The 19698-nt window shown below is 45.4% G+C and overlaps 1 protein-coding gene across 1 annotated transcript in view; it reads right to left on the minus strand.

The window, feature by feature from the left end:
• LOC115076912 (sperm flagellar protein 2-like) overlaps positions 1-19698 on the minus strand; it is a 347966-nt gene that overhangs the window by 310627 nt on the left and 17641 nt on the right. Inside the window, exon 3 of the mRNA XM_029578930.1 lies at positions 6548-6685. Within this exon, the coding sequence (XP_029434790.1) occupies positions 6548-6685 (138 nt within the window). The remainder of the gene's footprint in view (positions 1-6547; positions 6686-19698) is intronic.

Consider the following 19698-nt stretch of genomic DNA (forward strand, 5'->3'; position numbering starts at 1 on the left):
ATGGTGAACTCCTGCCCGAAGAGCAGACCTAGAGGGGGAAACGTGAACAAACACTTCTAGAGAAGAAAGGTAAGGGGAATGTGACTGAGAAACTGGGCCATTTGCTGGATCAAGATTGTGAGCAGGCAGCATAAGGGAAATCTTGAGTAGTAGCGTCAGCCTCAAATTAGGTGCAGCTGCATCTGGAAGGGGCCGCAGGGGCTTGGACTTGGCACTCCTCAGGAAGACTAAGACAACCCCGGAGAATGTGGAATGGAGAGCACCCACTAGTGCTGCAATACAGGAATTTCCCCAGAATTCATATGACTGAAGTATAAAGCCTATTGTGAGATGAAGGGGCTGGCAGACACAGAAGCCCTAAGGAACCCATGGGCAAAGGCAAAATCCTCACCTTTTTTTCTGAGATCATCCTCTTTCTTTCTCTCTTTTTATAAGGAGAAAGGGGTGAATAACAATATATGCACATAAACTGAGATTCAGCCCAGGAAAGAAAGAATGATAAGCCATACTATTGTCCATTTAAAAGAAAAAATGTATATACTGTAGATATATATATATTAAGAAGCAAAGAAATAATAATAAAGGGGAAGGAAAGGTTGAAGATGGTTCATATAGATTTTTGGGGAAGTATAACCATGGGCTTGGCAAGAGTCTACTGAAGGTTTCTTTAATAGTTAGACTATACATATCTCGAGGAAGGCATCAGCTCAAAGATTTGTTCTCTGCTTCCATCTGCTTGTAGGAGGTACATAACCCATGTGTCTGGACTGGTCTGTCAAGACTCAAATAATGGAAATTAGCTAGTAAGTAAATTATTCACTTTATTGATAATTTATTGATGATTTATATTTCTTGATTTTATTGTTGATATTTTATGAGGAATGGTGATATTTAAGAATATAAGTGCCATGCTGGGTCACACCAAGGTCCATTGAATCCAGCATTCTGTCTCTGACAGTGGTCAGTCTGGGTCACAAGTATCCCCGTCTGATCCCCAATAGTTGATCTATATCTTATATCTCACTCCCAGGGATAAATGCTGGCTTTTCTAAGTCTACCTGGCTAATAACTGTTTATAGACTTTTCCTTCAGGAACTTGTCCGATTTCTTTTGAACCCTACTATGTAGGGATGTGAATCATTTTTTGATGATTTAAAATATCGTCCGATATATTTTAAATCGTCAAAAATCGTTAGAGGCGCAATACAATAGGAATTCCCCTGATTTATCATCAAAAATCGTAAATCGGGGGAAGGGGGAAGGGGGAGGGGAAGGGGGAGGGCGGGAAAACCGGCACACTAAAACAACCCTAAAACCCACCCCGACCCTTTAAAGTAAATCCCCCACCCTCCTGAACCCCTCCAAAATGTCTTAAATTACCTGGGGTCCAGTGGGGGGGTCCCGGTGTGATCTTCCACTCTCGGGCCACGGGTGCGTTAATAGAAATGGCGCCGGCGCTACCTTTGCCCTGTCATATGACAGGGCAAAGGTAGCACCGGCGCCATTTTGGTTCCTGTCCCCCGACGTCACGAGCGCAGGAGATCGCTCCTGGACCCCCGCTGGACCCCCAGGGACTTTTGGCCAGCTTGGGGGGGCCTCCTGACCCCCACAAGACTTGCCAAACGTCCAGCGGGGCCATACGGCCGGCGCCATTTTGCAATACGATTCGAGTGCAGGAGGTCGCTCCCGGACCCCCGCTGGACTTTTGGCAAGTCTTGTGGGGGTCAGGAGGCCCCCCCAAGCTGGCCAAAAGTCCTGGGGGTCCAGCGGGGGTCTGGGAGCGATCTCCTGTGCTCGTGACGTCGGGGGACAGGAACCAAAATGGCGCCGGCGCTACCTTTGCCTTGTCATATGACAGGGCAAAGGTAGCGCCGGCGCCATTTCTATTAACGCACCCGTGGCCCGAGAGTGGAAGATCACACCGGGATCCCAGGTAATTTAAGACATTTTGGGGGGGGGGTTCGGGAGGGTGGGGGATTTAGTTTAAAGGGTCGGGGTGGGTTTTAGGGTTGTTTTAGTGTGCCGGTTTTCCCGCCCTTCCCCGATTTACGATTTACACGATTTAAAAAAAACCAAAACCGCGACGATCCGATTCCCTCCCCCCCCAGCCAAAATTGATCGTTAAGACGATCGATCACACAATTCACATCTCTACTACTATGTTAGCTTCCTTGAACGCATCCTTTCGCAATAGATTCCATAGCCTGATTGTGTGATTTGATGATTGCTAGCTTCATGAAGTGTCCCCTAGTCCTATTGTTATTTTTCCACTCCACTCATGATTTTATAAATCTCATTTATATCTCCTTTCAGACATCTTTTTCCAAGCTAAAGAGCCCAGGGAGCTTTTCCATCCCATTTATCATTTTTGTCGCCCTTCTCTGTAACATTTTTATGTCTGCTATGTCTTTTTTGAGATGGGGTGACCAGAACTGCACCAAATCCTCCAAAGTAGTTGTACCATTTATCCTCTGGGAGAGATTATGTGTCCCAGGAAGTCTACTGACCATTTGTCAAACTCATATTTTTTTAGCTTAGTGTACAACTTATGCTTCCAGACGTGGCCGAAAACCTGATTGGCTAGTTGATCATATTCCATTGGGTCTTCTGAAAAAATCAGGGTGTCATCCAGATATATAGAAACATTCATAGAAACATAGAAATGATGGCAGAAAAGGACCAATGGTCCATCTAGTTTGCCCAGCAAGCTTCCCATGGCAGTATCTGCCGCGCAGGTTACACCTATGTATCAGTCCATGCTGCTTGACATCCTTTGCTTATGAACTTGGCTGTAGAAGCAGTCTTTGGGGTTTTTTCCTTAATGTCTGCGCATCAGTACTACAGACATAAAAAAAGTCATGGCTTGTGTTGGTTGTTCCTGAATCCAAATTTCTCTTTCCCTCCACTACCCACCCCCTTCCTTCGAAGCAAAGGCCTTAGAACATAAGAACATAAGATATGCCATACTGGGTCGGACCAAGGGTCCATGAAGCCTAGTATCCTGTTTCCAACAGTGGCCAATCCAAGTCACAAGTACCTGGCAAGAACCCAAACATTAAATAAATCACAAGCTACTATTGCTTATTAATTAATAGCAGTTTATGGATTTTACCTCTAGGAACTTATCCAAATCATGTTTAAACCCAATTATACTAACTGCTGTAACCACATCCTCTGGTAATGGTTTCCAGAGCGTAACTATGTGTTGAGTGAAAAATAATTTTTTTTGATTTGTTTCAAATGAGCTACTTGCTAACTTCATGGAGTGCAATATTATTGTTGCATCAAAAGCATCAAAGCTTATTTGTTAAGGGTAGCAATCCATGCCTTCTGTTAAGGGTAGTAACTGCTGCTATGTGCAGGTTACCCCCATGTGTATCAGTTCCCCAGTTCATAAAGTCGGGGGTCCTCATTGGTTGCTGTCTAAAACCAATTTTCTTTTTCCCCTGCCACTGAAGCAGACAGCAATGTTGGAGTTGCATCAAAAGTAACAAGGCTTATAGGTTAAGGTAGTAATCACCGCACCAGCAAGTTACCCCATTCATGCCTTCTTCGTTTCCTTTAGGACTTGGCCATAGAAGCAGTCCTGTGCTTTTTCCCTTATGACTATTCTGATCCAGAATGTCATGAAATATTTTGTTCACCAGAATTTGAAAAGTAGCAGGAGCATGTCTTAGTCCAAATGGCATCACCAGATACACGAAATGCCATACCAAGTTCAAAATGCCTTTTTCATTCATCCCCTTCTTTGATATGAACAAAACTATGAAGTGAATTTTAAGACCCGTGCGTGCAAGCACATGTGCGCGCATTTACTGGCTCATGCACAAGGATGTAACAATTTTATATCATATATATGCTTATGCGAGTGCTTGTTATAAAATCAGTTATACATGTGTACATGTGTGCATGATTTTATATTGATGTGCCATGCGTGTGCAAATGCTGCCTTGATCGCGTAAGTGGGGGGAACTTTAGTAGATATGCATGAAGTCGCAATTACGTGTTTCCCCAGTTTGCTCCCAGTTCACCCCAGTAAAGGAGAGGACTTTCTAAATGCCTTAACTTGCCTCCCTTTTACCCTATTAGCCCTGACCCTTAAAACTCCACTTTATTTTAATACTTACATGCTATCTATAGAAGAAGTAAAGTTTTGCAGTAAGGGATCCCAGTGAGCTTGTGCATGTAAATGCATGTACCGTATTTTTCGCTCCATAAGACGCACTTTTTTTCCCCCAAAGGTGGGGGGAAAATGTATGTGCGTCTTATGGAGCGAATATAAAAAAAAAACCAAACAAAAATCTAACAAATACCCCCCCCCCCCCGACTCCCCCAAGACCTGCCGACTTAATTTCCTACAACCCCCCCCCCCAAGACCTGACAAATTAATTTCCTGCAACCCCCCAAGACCTGCCAAACGTCCCTGGTGGTCCAGCGGGGGTCCGGGAATGATTTCCTGGGCGTGGGCCGTCGGCTGCCAGTAAACAAAATGGCGCCGACGGCCCTATGCCCTCACTATGTCACTGAGACCGACCGCTGCTATTGGTCGGTTCTCAGTGACATAGTGAGGGCATAGGGCCGTCGGCGCCATTTTGTTTACTGGCAGCCGACGGCCCTATGCCCTCACTATGTCACTGAGACCGATCGCTGCTATTGGTCGGTCTCAGTGACATAGTGAGGGCATAGGGCCGTCGGCTGCCAGTAAACAAAATGGCGCCGACGGCCCTATGCCCTCACTATGTCACTGAGACCGACCAATAGCAGCGGTCGGTCTCAGTGACATAGTGAGGGCATAGGGCCGTCGGCGCCATTTTGTTTACTGGCAGCCGACGGCTCACGCCCAGGAGATCCTTCCCGGACCGCTCCTGGACCCCCGCTGGACCACCAGGGACGTTTGGCAGGTCTTGGGGGGTCAGGAGGGTGGGGGGTTGCAGGAAATTAATTCGGCAGGTCTTGGGGGGGTCAGGAGGGTGGGGGGTTGCAGGAAATTAATTCGGCAGGTCTTGGGGGGGTCAGGGGGGTGGAGGTTGTTAATTTAAAGGGTTGGGATGGGGGGGGGGGGTTTGGGGGTTCCCACAGAAAGAAAAATTTTCTGATCTGGGGAGTGGACCGAAATGGACCTCCCCAGACCCGAAAACAAAATGGGGAGAAAAAAAAAAAACTATGCACTCCCCTAATTTGCTCCATAAGACGCCCAGACGCAGAGCCGGTTTAGCACAATTTTATTTTTTTTTAATTTTCCCCCTCTGAATCCTAGGTGCGTCTTATGGTCAGGTGCGTCTTATGGAGCGAAAAATACGGTAAATACTTATGTGCAGACTTCATGTTACAGACTCATTCCAAAAATGGTATTACCCAAGTCAAAGCCTTCTTAGTGAAAAGGTTAATCATAAAACTCATCTAAGCGGTTCCGAATTATATAAGTGTAGGTGCAGACGGAACCTTAGTTTACATTGGTGAAAGAAACCCCAAAGTTCACTTCTAATTTCACCAGATTTTCCAGGAAGGGGCTTTTCAGGTTTCCTTCTATAGTGATCTTGGTAGAGCTTGCTTGCCCAGGCTGGCTGTAGTCCCCTGAAGAGAGCCTGCCTTTTTCTGGAGGGTGAGAAGCTAGGCCTACACTCTTTGTATTTCTTGCTGTACATCCTTCACTTCTCGGATAGCTGTTTCATCTTGATCTTGCCCCTGTTTTGGGCTGGTTCAAGCTGTCACAATTCACTCTGATAAGACTGGGAGAAGGTACCACACCTTGACAATGCCTCCATGAGGCCAGGTACTATCAAAGCTGGAGCAGGTGATCTTCGGCCTGTAGCAACTGCTGTTCCCCGCGAGTTAAGCCCTTGAGTGCAGGCAGCCACTAGATCTTACCTGATGAGGACCAGAACCCAAGTACGAGTCAGGATCCAGGTGCAGATCAAGAACCATGCAGGAATCAGAGCAAAGCAGGAACCAGGAAGGAAAAAGGAATCAGGCAAAAGCAGGAACCAGGCAGGAAATAGGAATCAAACATGAAGCAGGAACCAGACTAAACAAACAGCAGTTTCCCAGAGCAAATGCCACAAAAACTGTTGGACCAGCAAAGGTGTGTTAGGCTAGGGCTCCTTATATTCAGTCCTTAATTTAGAACACACTCAATGCTGGCCCAATAGGGAGCTTCCAAAGCATGTTTCCTTACTTTAATTCACTTGATAGCTCTCTTCCCAATTCTTTATGAATAAGAGTCCCTGTGACTCACAGTCATATCTTCCAATCCTGAACACCTAAGGCTTTGGCCCCATCACCTCTGACAGAATGCATGTTGTTTTGACCTCACTCAGTCATCTACATAAATTACATGTGAAAGTACATGGGCACTTTTAGCATGCATAGTTTGCAGCTACTAATTTTCAAAGAGAAACAACATGATCGGATCCCTTCGATAGTTCTGATTGAGCTAAAAACCTACAGGAGCAGAAAGCAATTAGGTAAAAAAAAAAAGAATAAAGAGACTTGGATTAATTGCTATTGATTATGACGTTTTTGTCTTTGTAATGTGATTTAGTCATACCTGCATCAGGGAAAAGTAGTCATTGACTAGGATTCCAATGTGATCTTGCAACCAGCTATCATTCATAATATCATCACGTTCCTGTTCAGCTTCCTCTTTTCTGTTATCACAGATATTCCAAAGTCGATCTCGTAAATCCTAAAACAGAATAGAAGCCACTAATAGATATTTCATTAGAAAAGAACCACTGAGAACTGAGGTAAAATAATGGCTGCCCTTTTTCCAATACTGAGGTGAGAAGGAGACAGTGCTAACATTCCCATCTTATTTCTATAGGAAATTTTTGTAAAGTTGTTCTTGAATTTAGTTAGAATGCAAGGATTAATAATACTTCTCTAAATAAAAATGCTATTCAAATATTAATATCCACAAATAGGGCCCTTATCTAAAACTTCATGAAGAACATTAGCCAGCATTACAATTTAAAGCAATGCTGATCGATGTAAAAGCAGAGTTTCCCCACCTAAAACACTAATTCCATTTCCTGCATCATTTGCTGCTTCTTGGAGGTTTCCATACCTTTTTCGTATTAACTAATCCTGGCTCTGCTCATCTTTTGTAATCTCACTGAATCAGAGCCTAAACAGTAAGGCTCCAGACTCAAACCAAATTCAAAGAGTTATGAGGATAAAGTGGGCTTTTATCCTTATAAATCTGACCCTTTAAATATATTGCCCCTTTGTCCCTATAACTATTGTATGACAAAATTATTAAAATAAAAAGGGGGTGGGGCTGGAGATGAGGTAAAAGTGAGCTAACATATTTATCTGGATATCGCCATACTGAGCACTGACTAAATTTGTAAAGACAAGTTGGTCTACACGAATAGCAGGCCTAAAGTTATATGGATAACTTTACATGGTAATTCAGCAGAACACTTATCTGGATAAGTTCCATTGAATATTCAGATAAAGTTATCCAGATAACTTACTTGCACAGCACATTTTTGAATATGGACCCCGGTGTGACCTCTTCTGACCAAACTGAAAACATTTGATGTACTTACAGTGAATATCATACTACTGGACATGTTAATGGAGCCAAATAACTCAGGGTATTATAATCATGGCTCCTAGTTCCCTGCAGCAGTACAGGGGTCTATTTTTTGGTAAGGGCTACAAAAGTCTGTGGTAATTTTTGAAGTATAATGGCAATTTAGCACCATATCTACATACATTTTTATAGGGTGGAGTAAATGAGTATATGGTAAACCTTCCTTAAAAACCCAGACCCAGGTATTTAGCCTGGTCCACCTTAAGCCACAGAAAGGAAGGGAGTTCTGTTCTGAGAGCATTTTCCCTAGAAGGTGATATGAAGCTAGGCCCAGAAAGAACAAGGGGACCCAGGGGAAGAGACGGAGCTGAGGAAAAGCCAATGCTGACTAACTGTGAATTACAAAGTGCTACATTTGGTGGCTTGTTAACTGCCGCACTCACCTCCCGACGTCCCTCAGCCCCCTCATGCCAAGAAGCTGCTGGAGCCCCTCTCCCATGCCACCATGTCTACAACCTCGAGGGCCATATTCTATGTGCAAGCATCGTCACTGGCTCCAACTTCCAAGAGCACTATGCTGCCAAGTCTCTACCTTCCCATAGGTTGTGGATAATATGCACTCAGTGGTAGGAAACCAGGATCGGCGCTCTCTGATGGCATCATCCCGTTGGGCTTATATATGCCTCAGTCTTGCAAAACTTCCCTGCCTCAGCAACGGATTTCCTGCATCGTTATGTGTAGCTGTTTCTGTGTTCCTCTTCCTGCTTCATCTCTCCAACCCAGTCTTGCCTTGTCTCTACAGCTCAGCCCAGCCCAGCCCAGTCCAGTCTTACCTTGTCTCTCCAGCCCAGCTCAGCCCAGCCTTGCCTTGTCTCTCCAGCTCAGCTCAGCCCAGCTCAGCCTTAGTTCTCCAACTCAGCCTGCCTTTTCTCCTCAGTCCCCCTTGCCTCATCTCCCTGCCTTTCCTCGGACTGACGTCTGGATCTGACCCTTGTCTGGATATTGACCATTCTTGTTTGCTGTCTGCCTCTGACCCTTGCCTGGACACTGACCATTCCTGCTTGCTGCCTACATCTGATTCTAGTCTGTCCCTGGATCAACATCTATGCCATTGCCACAGAGACTCTTGCATAAGAACTGCCAGCCCCCAGAACTACTGTCAATTCATTCTTGGGTACTCTATCCTCACAGTACCACTCACTGCCTTAACCAGAAAAGGTGCAGCTACCTGGAACTGGTAATGCCTTTCAGGCTCTCAAGTAAGCCTTCTCTCAAGGACCTTCCCTATGACACCTAGATTCTGATTGCCACTTCGTTCTGGAAGTAGATGCCTCTACCCTTAAGGTAGGGGTTGTACTCAGTCAACACAGAAACCAAGGGAGCTTCCTGCCATGTTCCTTCTCCAGAAGAGAGGAATTACATGACTGGGGATTGTGAACTCCTCGCAGTGAAATTGTCGCTGGAAGATTGGCAGCTCTTCCTAGAGGGCCAAGCACTGGACCACGAACTCAACAAGAATCTAGAGTACCAAGCTCAACAACTTAATTCCAGGCTTGGTGGTCCCTCTTCTTCAACCGGTTCAATTTTGAGCTCCGCTACCATCCAGCAACTAAGAATCTGAGAGCAGATGCTCTTTCCTGCTCCTTCCAAATGGAAGACATACTGGAGACTCCTCAACAAATCATTGATCCTGTAAATGTTATTACTGCTGGGTTACCAGTCTCTTCCAGGAAGATGGTAGTACCCAAGCATCTTTTGAGAAAGAGTATTAAAATGGGCTCACAACTGTCACCTGTCAGGGCTTCCTGGAGTAGCCCCTACTCTTAAAATCCTCTAGCGCCTCTACTGGTGGCCACAGGTCAAGACAGATATGAAGACCTATGTGGAATCTTGCCCTGTCTGTGCGCAGCATAAAGCTACTCATATCCGACCCTAGAGGCTGTTATAGCCATTACCAACCCCCAAAAAACCCTGGACCCACCTGTCCACTGATTTTATCACGGATCTCCTTCTCTCACACGGCTACACCACAATATAGGTCATGGTGGATAGATTCTTCAAGATTGCACATTTTGTTCCCCTCCCAGGCTTGCCTTCTGCTCCCAAACTAGCCCGTCTCTTTGTGCAGCTAGTCTTCCGACTGTTGCGTTTGTCAGTTGCAGATGGCTGCGACCACTCTGCCTTACCTCTTTTCTTCCCTTTTCTTCCTCCTTGGGCAAGATGGCTGTTTCCGGTGCCGAGTGCTGAGGGCCTCGGTGTCTCCAGCTCAGCATGGACGTCCCAGTCTGCCATGCTCATTCCCGTGGCCTCCTAGAGTGCGTGCGTGCACATCTCCTACGCTCAAATACAAGTCATGGCGGGAACCTCGGGGGTGTCCCCACCGCATGACGTCAATACCTCCAGGTATTTAAAGCCTCCGCTACGCTTCCACCTTTGAGATGCAAAGACTCCGGTTTAGCTACTCTGACCGCTCTAAGTTGCATGCTTAGACACTGCTCTACACTCCAGGGCCTCGCTCCTTTAAGAAGCTCTAGACACCTGCTCCTCGGGAGTCTCTCACTTCCATCCACCCTTCGGGGCCTCTACTAATTAGACAACCGCTCCTTGGGGGTCTCTCTCGCTTTATTCATTTCAGGATCTCCGGACTATCAGATACTCGCTCCTCGAGGGCTTACCAGTCTATGTATCCTGCACCACGGACCTTTGGTCCCACCATCTTCATTGCCAGGAAGATGCTTGCACTACGCTCCAGTGAGTACCTCTATGATCCGGTTCTCCAACTCCACCCACCAGGCTCGGCTTATCCCACACTGCGGGTTCCTATCTACATTGAACATCTGGGTGAGACCTCTACATCTGAGACTGTCAGAACATATTGGCACCTTACCGGACTCCAGTGCCTTTCCTTCCTGCCTCATACCATCTATCTACAGCAGTACAATAAAGCTTTCCACCTACAAGTTTCCTCTCTCTGTGTTTAGCCTATCGCTGTGGTTCCCAACAGGGCCCCTCCCCGTGGGAGGAGTCATCTCCACTGCAACTAAGGATCCACACAATGCCACAAACACAACACGACTACATGAGCTACCCTTTCACATCCTCTATGACAGAGATGTCCAGTTCATGGCCCGATATTGGAGGGGTCTTTGTAAAAATTTTGGCAATACCTTGGATCTCACCATTGCCTGACATCCACAAGGGAATGGCCAAGCCTAGAGAATTAATGATGTCCTCAAGACCTTCTTTTGCCTATATGTCAATAAGAGGCAGGAAGATTGGTCCATTCTCTTATCCTGGGCTGAGTTTTCACACAATAATCATGTCAGTTATGCCACCGGCTCTTCTCCATTCCATGTTGTTTACGAAAAACACCCATGAGTTCCTCTACTGCTGCCTTTCTCTGTGCCCTGTTTGGCAGCCCATATCGCAGTCCAAAAGCTCCAGGATCTCTGGCTACAAACCAACCACTTGATCTCCAAGGCAGCAGCTAAGGCTGAGAAAAAGCTGAGAAGAGACGTAGACTGGCTCCGCAATTTCAGGTGGGAAACTTGGTGTGGTTGAGCACACAGAATCTGCACCTCTAAGACCCTTCTCTTTGTTTGGCACCCAAAATTATAGGTACTTTTCTGGTCTTGCATCAAATGGGACCTGTGAATTATCAACTCAAACTTCCAACCACATTAAGAATACATCTACACCATTGCCCAATGAGTCACCAAATCTGGGGGTACAATTAAGTGTGTGAAATGGCATGAGTAATAAGTCTGGGGGTACAATTAAGTGTGTGAAATGGCATGAGTAATAAGTAATCAGCTGGTAAATATGAATAGCTATCGATATTGTTCTTTTTTTTTCCTTATTAGTCTCCTCATTTATTCTAGACTCCTCACATAGCCTCAATGTTCCTTCTCTAATAGAAAGAGATTAGAGGATACTTTTTTGTTCTTTTTTCCTTTTCATATTTGAATATGCAAAATTTTAAGTTTGAATATGTCAGGTGTGACAATTTATGGATTAGTTATAGCTTTATAGAAATTGTATATCGAATGTGATTTCAGAAATTGTAAATGTAAGATGTAAGTTGGATGTTAATATTCTGATTGTGTATCAAATAATGGAAAATTTGAAAATAAAGAATTAAAAAAAAAAAAAAAAGAATACATAATGTGTTCCACAATTTCTTGTTGAAACTACTGTCCTTTCCTGTCCCTCTCGACAGCCTCCCAAACCTGCAGAGATCTCTTCAGAAGAGTACTCCCACTATGAGGTACAGGAAATTCTGGACTCTCGCAGACGATGCAATAGAGCAAAATTGCTTACCTTGTAATAGGTGTTATCCCAGGACAGCAGGATGAAGTCCTGACATATGGGTGACGTCACTGACGGAGCCCTATTGTGGGAAAACTTTCTGTCAAAGTTTCTAGGAACTTTTGACTGGCCCTGTGAGGCCACTGAGCATGCCCAGCATGCCATGATATTCTCTGCCACAGGGGTCTCTCTCTAGTCTCGTATGTAGCAATAAGCTTTAGCAAAAATAAAATAATAAAAGATAACATACCCAACTCCGCGGGATGGTGGGTGGGTTTCGTGAGGACTACATCCTGCTGTCCAGGGATAACACCTATTACAAGGTAAGCAATTTTGCTTTATCCCAGGACAAGAAGGATGCTAGTCCTCACATATGGGTGATTAGCAAGCTAGAGGCTGAGCCATTTTGTAGTGAAGAAACACTGAACTATTGTTGGTGAAAATGAGGCAGCCGAAGATCACAGCAGGTTGGATGTAGAAGGAGTTGGAATTAAACTGGAAACAAGTTTTTTAAGACAGAATGTCCATATGCTGAATCCCGTCGTCCCTGTTTGTCCAAACAGTAATGAGCTGCAAAGGTGTGAAGAGAACTCCATGTTGCTGCTTTACATATGTCAAGAATTGGCACTGAACGATAGTGTGCTACTGAGGTTGACATTGCCCTTTCTGAATGCGCCTTTACTCGCCCTTGGAGAGGAAGGCCTGCTTTTTCATAGCAAAACTGTATGCAATCTGCTAACCAGTTGGATAGAGTATGTTTACACACTGCTTTACCTGGTTTGTTTGGATCATAAGATACAAAGAGTTAAGTGGATTTCCTGTGGACTGCAGTGCAGTCTAAGTAAAATGCTAGCGCACGCTTACAGTCCAAGGTATGTAAGGCCCGTTCTTCTTGGTGAGAATGAGGCCGTGGAAAGAATATGGGTAAAACTATGGATTGGTTCAAGTGGAATTCCGTAACTATCTTGGGGAGGAATTTTGGATGTGTACGGAGAACCACTCTGTCATGTAGGAATTTTGTATAGGGCGAGTATGTGACAAGTGCTTGTAACTCACTAACCCTTCTAGCTGATGCAATGGCTATGAGGAAGATAGTCATCCATGTGAGAAATTTAACATCACAGGAATTCATGGGTTCGAAAGGAGAACGCATGAGTCTTGTTAGTACCAGATTCAAGTCCCATTCTGTGACTGGTGGCCAAATTGGCAGTTTAAGTTGAGTTAAACCTCTCTTAAACCTGTTGACAAGAGGTTGTATGGATATTGGTACATCTGTTTTCTTATTATGGTAAGCTGAGATTGCACTTAAATGGACTCTTACAGATGAAGTCTGGAGACCAGAGTCTAAAAGATGGTATAAGTAGTCTAGTAGAGAAGTTGTGGGGCAGGTAAAAGGATCAATATCCTTTTGCCTGCACCACAGAGTAAACCTTTTCCATTTCGAAGTATAGTTCTTTCGTGTTGAAGGTTTACGTGAAGCTATAAGCACTTGAGATACATTGGATGAGAGATTGAGTGGTTGTAAGATAATGCTTTCAACACCCTTGCTGTCAGGGATAGGGATTGAAGGTTGAGATGGCGCAACTGACCCTGATCCTGAGTTATGATCTTGGGAGCTACTCCCAGCCTAATTGGATCCTTGACTGAGAGGTCTAGAAGTGTGGGAAACCATACTTGTTGAGGCCGATACGGGGCTATGAGAATCATGGTCCCTCTGTCCTGTTGTAGCTTCACTAGAGTTTTGGTTATGAGCGGTATTGGAGGATACACGTATAGAAGGCCTGAGCTCCAAGGGCGAGCAAAGGCGTCCTTGGCTGGCTGGTTCTTCTGTTTGTGTAGAGAACAGAATTTGTCCACTTTGTGATTCAGATGTGACGCAAAGAGATCTATTGTTGGTTGCCCCCAACGTTGAAAGATCCTGGTCACTACTGAGGGATCCAGGGACCACTTGTGTGGTTGGAACTGATGACTGAGGCGATCCGCTACTATATTGTGAATGCCTGCCAGATAAGTGGCCCGAAGGAACACTGAGTGGTTCAGGGCCCAGCCCCAAATTTGTGCAGCTTCTTGACAAAGGAGATACGAGCCCGTACCACCCTGTTTGTTGATGTACCACATGGCAACTGTGTTGTCCGTTTGGATGAGAACAGTCTTGTGTGAAAGGCAGTCCTTGAACGCATGCAGCCTGTTCCAGGAAATTGTTTTGAAATGTTGCTTCGAGCTTTGTCCAAGTACCTTGGGTTTGGAGATTGTTTATGTGAGCTCCCCAACCCAAGGTGGATGCATCTGTAGTTAAAGTTATATGTGGGACTGGTTGTTGGAAGGGTAGGCCCTTGTGCAAATTGTCCTTGTTCACCCACCAAAGTAGAGAAAGCAGTAGCTGGTGGGTTACTTGAATTGGAGAATGCAGTGGTTGAATGGCTTGGATCTATTGTGATCTTAAAGTCCATTGGGTTACTCTCATGGCGAGCCATGTAATAGGAGTGACATGAACTGTGGAGGCCATGTGGCCTAGTAAGGTTAGAAACTGATGAGCTGTTGCTTGTTTCTGTGAGTGAATCAAGTTTGCCAGTAGGGAAAGTGTCTCTGCTCGATCCTCTGGTAGAAAGGCCTTTGAGAGGATGGTGTTCAATTCTGCTCCTATGAACTGAAGCAGGTGAAATGGAGTAAGATGGGACTTTTGATAATTGATGAGAAAGCCCATGGAGTGAAGTAGAGTAATTGTTCGACTGAGAGAAGCCAGAGCTCCTTGTTGAGATTGACTTCTGATGAGCCAGTCGTCTAAGTAGGGAAAGACATGGACACTTTCCTTGTGCAAATGTGCTGCTATTACTGCCAGACATTTGGTGAATACTCTGGGAGCAGAGGCAAGTACGAATGGTAGTACTCTGTACTGGAAATGTTGATGACCCACCATGAAGCGCAGATACTTGCGATGAGGAGGGAATATTGGAATGTGAGCGTGTCTTGTAGATCCAGAGAACAAAGCCAATCTCCTGTTTGAAGAAGTGGAAGCATGGCGCTAGAGAAACCATCCTGAACTTCTCTTTTTTCAGAAATTTGTTGAGATTTCTGAGGTCTAGGATGGGACGTAGGCCTCCGGTTTTCTTTGGAATGAGGAAATAACGGGAATAGAATCCTCTGCGCTGCTGAGCCCGGGGTACCGGCTCTACAGTCCTGGTTTTCAGAAGGGTGGATAATTCTACTTGCAATTGAATTATGTGATTGTCGCTGAGAGGGAGAGGTCTCAGAGGAGAATCTGTTGGAATTGAGAGGAAATTGAGTTGGTAACCTCGAGAGACTATGGAAAGTACCCATTGGTCTGTTGTTATGTTTGTCCATTGGTTGTAAAAGTAGGATATTCGGCCTCCTACTGGTAGATCTGCTTGAGGGTTGAGGAGATGGATTTGTTCCCTGGTTGTGGCCTCAAAACCCCGCAGTTGGTCCAGTCTGAGGCGGGGTCTGAGGCCGAGCAGTCCATGTTTGCCTGGACTGAGAACGTTGTTGCGGCCTAGTAGACCTGCCCCTCGATGCTGGACGGTAGTAACATCTTTGCCGGTAGAATGGACATCTGGGTTCACGTCATGGAGGACGGCGAGATGGCTGTGTAGCAGGTTCCTGTGGAACTAGGGATAGTTGGCACAGGGTTTCTGTGTGCTCTTTCAGTTGTGCCACAGAGTCTTGGACCTTTGAACCGAATAGGTTAATAAGTTAATTGTAAAGTACTGTTGCAAATGTTTGTTTTTGTTTAGCACAGTTGCAATGTTTCTGTTAAATGTGAACCGATGTGATGTTACTAAACAAATGTCGGTATATAAAAACTGCAAATAAATAAATAAATAGGTTGTCTCCAACACATGACAAATCGACCAGTTTATCTTGGACTTCAGGTCTAAGGTCAGAGGCCTTAAGCCATGCCCAACGCCTAGCAGAAATCCCAGAAGCTGCTGTCCTGGAAGCTGTTTCGAAGCTATCATAAGCAGCTCTGACTTCATGCTTCCCAGCTCCCTTATGGATGATCGCCTGGGCTGCTTCCTGATATTGCTGTAGTAAAGATGTAGTGAAGTCTTGCATCTGCTTCCACAGATTCCTCTGATACTGAGTCATGTAGAGTTGGTAGGAGGAAATTCTGGTATTCAGGATAGCTCCTTGATATACCTTCCTACCCAGGGAGTCTAAAAATCTATGATCTTTCCCTGGGGGGGGGGGAAGGGGGGTCAAAGAATGCGGGCGTATTCTCTTTGATTTCTTTTGAGCAGATTCCATCACTACTGACTGATGAGGAAGCTGCAATTTTGATATCCAGGAACAGACTGTACCAGATACGTAGTGTCCATTCATTTATTGACAGCAGGTACAGAGCAGGGGTGCTCCCAGAGTCGATGTTGTAGATCTAGGAGGACCTCATGAATAGGTATGGCCAATACCTGCTTTGGAGGATCAACAAATTGGAGTACCTCCAACGTCTGCTGTGTGGTATCCTCTTCTGCAACCAATGTGAAGGGTATGGTATCTGCCATATCCTGAATGAAGTTGGTAAAGGATAAATCCTCTGGTGGAGACTTTTTTATTTGATCTGGAGGTGAGGGCTCCGACATAAAATCTTCAGATGATGTATCTGTGTGGGTATCATCCCAAGTGTTATTTGGATCACCCCGATATGGAGATAGCGGGGAGGATCTTGGTGGATGATGGAGCCCCGAAGTTCCTGGTTGCGGATCATCAGAGGGTCTCTCTGCAGAAGTGTCCTCTGACGGTTTTGGTGGAAGGGCATTGACTACTTTCTCAAATTTCTGCAGGAGAAGTTGGAAGAGTGCCATTTCCGGTCGTTCCCGGGTCTCCAGGCGTCATCGGCATCAACGGCATAGGGGTTGGCATCGGTGTTGGCATCGATGGGTGCCCCAGCGGAGGTTTCAAAAAATGTCGTCGGTATCAGCGTCGATGGAAACCGTCAGTATCAGGGCGAAGATCGGTGTCAATGCAGGGATTGACTTCGATGCGGGCACCGGCGAATGTCACCAGCATCGGTGGGATCACTGGCATCGGTAGGTTACCGGCATCGGTGGCTGAAGGCACCGGCATTGGCGAAGGCGCCGTAGTTAACTGTTGTTCCTTAAGTGCTTGAAGAACCGCTTGTCTGATAAAATCAGACAATTCTGGCATTACAACTGGTGAGGGCAGAGGCAGTTGTCTCCTGTCCTAAGTGTGCAGTCATCTCTGCACACTTAGGACAGGAATTGACGTTGTGTTTCTCCCCCAAACACATCACACACTCGAGGTGTGGGTCCATAATTGACATTGTATGGTTACAAACGGGACATTTTTTAAAACCCGTAGCCATTCTGTATCGACAGCTGTCGATGACAAAAGAGAAATCTTGAGAGAAAAAATCAGTTTTACTCAGAGAGTAAACGAGACACAGATTTACTCACTAGCTGGTGGAAAACTGAGAGAGATCCCGTGTGGGAGAATATTCTGAGAAAAATATGACTTTTAGTCACACAAATTTGTGAGGAAACTCACAAAGGCTCCTAATCTGCGATGCTTATAGCAGCGCGGAAAAACGAAGACTAGAGAGAGACCCCTAGAATATCATGGCATGCTCAGTGGCCTCACAGGGCCAGTCAAAAGTTTCTAGAAACTTTGACAGAAAGTTTTCCCGCAATAGGGCTCCGTCATTGACTTCAACCATATGTGAGGACTAGCATCCTGCTTGTCCTGGGATAAGCTCAAATATTTCACTACATGGAAAGATTACAGACCAGAAGAGAACTCCTGGAATCCAGTGGACAATCTCCATGCACCTTTGTTAGTAAGGAGTTCCACCGTCAGTTTTCCCCAGAATTCAGAGCCCAGGACCTTGAGGAGGAGGCTTAAGATGGGGGTACCGTTATGTTTGGTGGCTTGATAACTGCCACACTCACTTCTCAATGTCACTCAGCCACCACATGCCAGGAGGCTGCCAGAGCCCCTCTGCCATGCCACCATGTCTTCAACCTCGATGGCCATCCTCAGCAAACAGAAATATTGCCAGCTCCAGCCTCCATGAATGCCATGTCACCAAGGCTCTACTTTCCCTTAGGAACACTGTGGTAACTCAAGTGGTAGTGATTTGGGGACAGCCAGGGGAAAACAGGAGGGCAGCCTCTGGCTGTTCCTTAAGTGCAGTTTATTTACAATGAAAACAAAGGAAAGTGCAATGCACAGCCAAACAAAACAGCTTAGGCGGCTCACCCTGGCTTTAGGCAAGTTCCAAACCTAAAGCTAGCAAGTCTTAACAATTGTCACTCTCAAACCTTACACATAGCAGGTCTTCACACACAGTGGGACTCTCCCTCTTCCCTGGGCCCTGCTTAACCCTTCTAGGCCCTGAGATCTTATACGCTGGTGAAGGGCTCCTCTCTTCATCTAGGATTCCCTCTGGGTTTCAATCTTAAGGAGGACTGGGCAAAATAGCTGTGCCTGGTTCTTTAAGGTAGTCTGAGGGAGTTTTCTATACACTCCCTCACAAGTGAGCATAATATGCGCTCAATGGCGAGAAACTAGGATCAGCGCTCTCTGATGACATCATCCCCTCGTACTTATATAAGCCTCAGTCTTGCAACAGTTCTCTACCTCAGCAATAGGTTTCCTGCATTGTAGTTGCTTCTCCTGGTTCCTGCATTCCTGTTCTGCTTCCTACCTTGTCTCTCCAGCCTAGCCTGCTTCATCTCTCCAGCCCAGCCCTGTCATGTCTCTCCACCACAGGCTTGCCTCTTTTCTCCAGCCCAGCCTACCTCATCTTTCCAGCCCAGCATTGCCTCTCCAGCCCAAGCCTGCCTCACTTCTTCTCTCCAGCCCAGCCTGCCTTATCTCCTCAGTCCCCCTTGCCTCATCTCCTTGCTTTCCCTTGGAATGAATTCTGGATCTGACCCTTGCCTGGACACTGACCTTTCTTGTTTGTTGCCTACCTCTATCCCTTGCCTGGGCACTGAACATTCTTGCACCTGCCCCTGACTCTAATCTGGCTCTGGATCAAAAATCTATGCCATCGCCACAGAGACTCTCGCCTAAGACCTGCTGGCCCCTGGAAACCAAGAGGGTCAACCCAAGGGGAAAGGGGTTGGTATAGGTGAAGCTTCCGTTCAGTTTCTCTCTCCTGCATAGCTCCACCAGCTGTCGCTGAGGGCCTATGGGGCCTACCCCATAGGTTGAGCCAACCTTACCATAGTAACAACGGTCCACAGATCTTACACACTGCTGTGATTTTGTTTGAAAACTGCTAAGATAAGCAGCACTGTTTCTGTTTGTTTTTCTGAAAGTAATAAAAAGTTATGAGCAAAGAGCCAGAGTCTAGCCTGAATCTATTCTCTAGGAAGCCACAGACCATGCATGATGCCACAAGATGTACATTTCTTAAAAAGCACATAAAGTTATTTTTATTGAAAAATCATAGTTTTTGCTTAAACAAAATTAGTTTCTAATCTTTAGTTTTATGAGCCTGAAAAAAGTATTTTGTTCTTTTTTCAATTTCCTTCTCCATTTGTATTTCTTCTTCTTTTATTTACAATACTTTTTTCTTTCTTCTTCTCCCATTTATTTTATTCTCTCTCACTCCAAAAGGTTTTTTCACATCCAAAATGTCCTCATTGCTCTACTTACCCTCAATTCTCCCAGTATATCATTTTTCCTTCCTATCCACTTTTAAATGATCTTCTCTCTTTCCTTAGTCTCTTCCCTTCTCAATCTCACCTATACTACTTTCCCTCCATTCTGTTATTGAGTCTTTCATTAATCATTCATTAAAGTGAGCATGGCTATACCCAAGGCAAGTCTTGCCTCACAAATCTGCTTCAATTTTTTGAAGGAGT

The sequence above is a fragment of the Rhinatrema bivittatum genome, chromosome 1, assembly GCF_901001135.1.
Source record: "Rhinatrema bivittatum chromosome 1, aRhiBiv1.1, whole genome shotgun sequence".
In the NCBI taxonomy this organism is placed as follows: domain Eukaryota; kingdom Metazoa; phylum Chordata; class Amphibia; order Gymnophiona; family Rhinatrematidae; genus Rhinatrema; species Rhinatrema bivittatum.